Below are 4,725 nucleotides of genomic sequence, written 5' to 3' on the forward strand. Positions count from 1 at the left end.
GTTTTTTATTTCATTTTATTTTTGTTTACGATGGCCCTCTCCCAGTGCATGTAAGCCCTTTGAGATGCAATAAACTCAATGATGGAAAGAAGATTGCTGGAGGTCAGTCTGGTTTCTTATTCTGTGGTAAATGGACCATCCCACTTTCGCAGCTGCAAACAGACCAGCTGCTACTGTAAATGTGTTCTTGAAAGGAGCTCACACTTTGTATGGCTCTAAGGGCCCCCCAGTCTAGATCCAGACCTGCAATGGCCTCCATAGAGTGGAATCAACTGACTCACCGAGTGCTTATTTAGTTATTAAACTAAGAGCAATGTCATAGGCTACTTTATTCTGTGTAACATGTCCTTGTGTTCTAACCAGATGTTAAGCCATATAGTTCACTATTATGTCTCTCAATACATATGGCTCACAAACACACACATACAGGTAGACATCCAAGTTTAATTATTATTTGTTTTCATTGAATGTGACATCTCATTTCATGTCTTTGGTCATCAATAGCAAATCCATACAAATTATTATGCCGATGGCAACATAAGAACATTTGACGTTCAGGCTTGAGAGGGTTGTTCAAATCCCCTACAGGTAAGAATATGTCCACCAACCATAGATTTAGTGACAGGAATCTCTACAGGTTTAGCCTGGTCTGTGTCTTAGCCACAGCATAACCTCACCCTAAATACAGTACATAGTGACAGTACCAAGCCATCAGAACGATATCCTGATAGGTCTGCTCGTATTAGCATAGCACCAAGTTTTAGAGAAGCACCATGATTTGTTCATGCATCACAATGGTGAACTGTGTTCCTTTGCTGGGGGGGGTTCTGTTCAGACTCCCACACAAGGCCGAGCCCTTCACTAGCTGGTCTCACAAGCATCTCTCAGTCCTCCATTTGAGGTGGGCTATCCATAGTCGACAGAAACTCAACTACACTATTACACCGAAGACAGGTTAGGGTTGGAGTTAGTGGGTGTTTGTCCAGAGTTGGCTTGGGACCTACAGACAAACCTGCAAGGGTTTCCTCAAACAAAGCTTTACAGAAATATCCGATAAAAAAGTACTTGTAAAAAAGGGACATTACACTCAAAGATCTAGATATACACCACTTAAACCACCAGCAATTTGATTTATGAAATACTTAAAAAAACAGTTATCAAAATCTCAATATATCTAATGATAATTTCTCAGGAAAAAAAACAACTTTTTTCTGGGTCGTCCACAAAATGCGGATGCTAAAGCCTCTTTGTACAACTCAGAGAAAGAGTCCAGATGTGGCATTTTCTCTCATGGGAAAACCAAGACGGATAACAGGAAGTCATGGACGTCACAAGAGACAGCGGCATATCCAGAACCTGTTCAACGATGTGTCAAAATCTGTCAGATGAAAAACTTTCAACATCAACAAACTGATACAGGATGGTTTTGTGTCAGACTGCTTGATTTTGATCATCAAATAAGTTAAAAGAGCTGAACAGCCAAAGTTCCTGTTAGTCTCAATAGCGAGTCTGTATGTTTGTGTGTGTTTGTGTGTGCGTGTGTTTGTGCGTGTGTGTGCGTGTGTGGAGGATAGAAAGAGGAGGGAGAAGAGAGGAGGAGAGAAGGAGGTGACGGGAGGGGTGAGAAGACAGGAGAGGATAGAAGGAGAAGAGAGGACAGAGAAGGAGTGGAGAGGAGAGGAGAGGAGAGAGGAGGACAAGAGAGTAGGGGAAGAGAGGAGAAGACCGTTTGCCTCGTCAGACGTGGCGACACTGGCTCGAGTCTCCGTGGACCCAGAGGCAGATCTGGGCGTACTTCAGGGGCGTGATCCTGACCGCCACGTTGAAGTCCTGCTGAGCTCCGTTCCCGCTAACGTCCACCCACTGGTGCCCGGAGAACACCCCGATCACCTTCCGCTTCCACGCCTTCTTCCCGGGCTCCTTCAGCCGGACGTACACCCCCGAACCGCTGGAGCCCGACTTGGCGTCGCAGTGCTGGTACATCAGGTCGTTGGACTCCTCCGACACCGAGCAGAAGCGATACACCAGGTCCTCGTTCCGGTCGTCGTCGAAGCCTGAGAAGTGGATCCGTCCGGCGGGCAGCTTGCGGACCGAGGGGACCACGCCCAGGTCCATGGGGCGGAGCTTCTGACTCTTCTTCAGCTCCAGGACGGCATAGTCGTAGTCCGCCGCCACGCTGTCGGCCACGCCCCTGAACCAGCCCTTGGGGACCTGGGTCTGCTTCACGCTCGTCCAGCGGAACGACGACTTGCCGGCCTTGGCGCTGCGGCGGCTCCGACCTTTCCTACCCTTCCCTTTCCCTCGCCTCTCGCCTCCATACCCTCCCTTCTCATCTCCCTTCTCTTCTCCCTCCTCCTTTTCCTCGTCCCCCTTTCTCCTCTTCCCTTTCCCTCGACCTCCTCCTCCTCTCCCCTTCCCTCTCTTTCCCCTCTTCTCCTTCAGCACCCCCACACGGAGCTTCTGCGCCGCCGCCAGGTAGTCCCGCCCGTCGTGGATGCAGTGGGCGGCGGTCAGCACGTGTTTGGGGGACACCAGCACCCCGGAGCAGCCGGTGGAAATCTTGACGGTGGTGGAGAAGGGGTACTTGGTGGAGAAGTGTTTGTCGGCGATGGTGAAGCGCGTGTCCATGCCGTACACCTCTCGTCTCTGCCGCAACCTGGAGGAGGAGGAGGTGTTCCCAGGCCAGAAAGGGATGTCGTTGAGCCTCTGCAGGGAGACGGAGGTCAGGGTGCGAGTGCCGTTCTCGTACACGGTCTCGTAGGACAGCAGCTCCTCCAGCTGGTCGAGGGAGGGCTCGGGGAGGTCGCGCTGGCACTCGATGCCGCAGGCAGGGCTCTGCCGGGGGTGTGGCCGGGCGGTGAAGCCGGGGGAGTCGAGGGGAACGGTGCGCCTGCTCCTCACCAGCGGAACCGGCCCCTGCGGCCAGGTGAGGTCATCCTCCTGCGCCGCCGTCACGGCCAATAGGAGGGTCACAGGAAGCAGCAGACACAGGGGAACAGGGCCCATTGCACTGATCGCTCTGAATCTGGAGGAGAGGAGCAGGGATGGATGGAGGAAGAGAGAGGGCAGCAAAAAAAAAGAGAAGAAAGAGAGGTGTGAGGGGGAGAGAAAATGCACAGTGTGAGTCGTGGCGTTTATGGTATGTAGCCTTTGGTCATTTACGCTTTTACATGCAGCAAAACCTTTAAACGATCCGTCTGGAAACCATTTTATCCACAGGGAGTGTATCCTGGCTGCCAACCCAGGAGGCTTGCTTTACAGCGCCACTGCCCCTCCTTCTCCACAAGGGGGAAGTGTAGAGCTCTCGGCAACATGTCCCAACAGAGTTCGCCCGTCAACCATGCAGGTTGAGGCTGGAGGCCTGTGGTCTGGGGGCTGTAGGTTGGGATTAGGGGCGAGGGCAGGAGACCGGGGTCTGAGGTTTGTCCACAGCTGGCCAGATGAGGATTTTCCATTCCTCCATTGTGCAGGGACACATGTGACATCAGTGGCAGGCTGTGTCCTGGCTGAGCACAGAGGTCGAACACCAGGCTGAAACACCAGCCCTACAGAGGGAACCAGACCGCAGGGCATTTCATCCACTCAGAAGACCATCACTTCACCACTAAGACTACCGCCGATGACGGGTGCTGTTCTTAGTCAACACGGTGGAGGAGGAGAACTCGTCAGACACACACACGTAGCTGAACACCAACATTGGCCTTCAGCCATACGGCTCAACCCTGACCACAAGAGAGACCTCCGCCGAGCACAGTAGCCCCACAGCCTGACACTGGGAGGATGCAGGGAGAGGCACGTGCCCTTGTCATTGAGGGGCAGAGAAGTGGTCCAAATCCAGGAGCGAGTTCAATGAGTTCTCAGGATGAAAGGGGGAGAGCGGGAGGAGAGAGTGGAGGATGAAAGCAAGAGTTGATTGGGTCCATGCTGCCTGTTTCCCCAGTCTAAATAGCCTGTGACCATTGATGTGAGCAAATCCACAGATCAGACCCTGTGATTAGCTCAACTGATCTAAGCCTGGGATTGGCTGGCTGACTCCTCAGATAGGGGGAGTGGCTTGAATGCCACCATCCAATCAGAAATGAGCAAAATAATGGAACTGGAGATACAGCATGTGAAAGAGCAAGAGAGAGAGATTACCTGCCCCATTTACACTGGCTTGGCTTACATGATAAACATTTGACTGAGCACAGGTAGGCCTGTAACACCGACATTACAACTCCAACTGTACACGTTGCTGAGGGCAACATTCTTGTTCCTCAACTCAATCCCCCCACCCCTATCAGTCCCATCAATAACTGAGCAGACATCAAAATCCAGAAACACGCTGAATACTAAACATGCTGTCGGTATGTGTTGTCGGAAACAGAACGCGAAAGATCTGCTTCCTTTCTTGCCAAACCCCATTTCATCCATCACCGCCCAGACGGAGACATAACATATTCTCCAGAAAACCTAAAATTACTGAGGATGAAGTGGTCATTGATACAGCGCGTAGTCAAAAAAGCTCTCAGTGGAGGAAGCGCCCTCACTTAATTGAACGATTTTCCATGACAGGATTGTATATCTCATACGATGTCTGCACCCCTACTCCATGCCAGTGCAAGGTCACACACATTTTGCGTAGAGGTCGGCTGTTCAAAGCACGCGGGCGCACCAAAAGATGGCGCTGGGGTGTCTCACTCGGTCTTGTGGGTTTACGGGTCGTTTTATGAGCAGAGACGTATT

General features: G+C 51.7%; 1 protein-coding gene across 1 annotated transcript; it reads right to left on the bottom strand.

Moving 5' to 3' along the window:
• Positions 1 to 424: 424 nt before the first annotated feature.
• Positions 425 to 3,025, bottom strand: prss35 (serine protease 35). The gene has a single exon (XM_047038916.1). The coding sequence runs from the start codon at positions 3,004 to 3,006 to the stop codon at positions 1,738 to 1,740; it is 1,269 nt and encodes a 422-aa protein (XP_046894872.1). The 5' UTR covers positions 3,007 to 3,025; the 3' UTR covers positions 425 to 1,737.
• Positions 3,026 to 4,725: the final 1,700 nt, after the last annotated feature.

The sequence above is a fragment of the Hypomesus transpacificus genome, chromosome 2 (assembly GCF_021917145.1).
Source record: "Hypomesus transpacificus isolate Combined female chromosome 2, fHypTra1, whole genome shotgun sequence".
In the NCBI taxonomy this organism is placed as follows: Eukaryota; Metazoa; Chordata; class Actinopteri; order Osmeriformes; family Osmeridae; genus Hypomesus; species Hypomesus transpacificus.

Coding starts and splice junctions, on each gene's coding strand:
- prss35 (XM_047038916.1), bottom strand. CDS start 3,006: ATGGGCCCTGTTCCCCTGTGTCTGCTGCTTCCTGTGACCCTCCTATTG.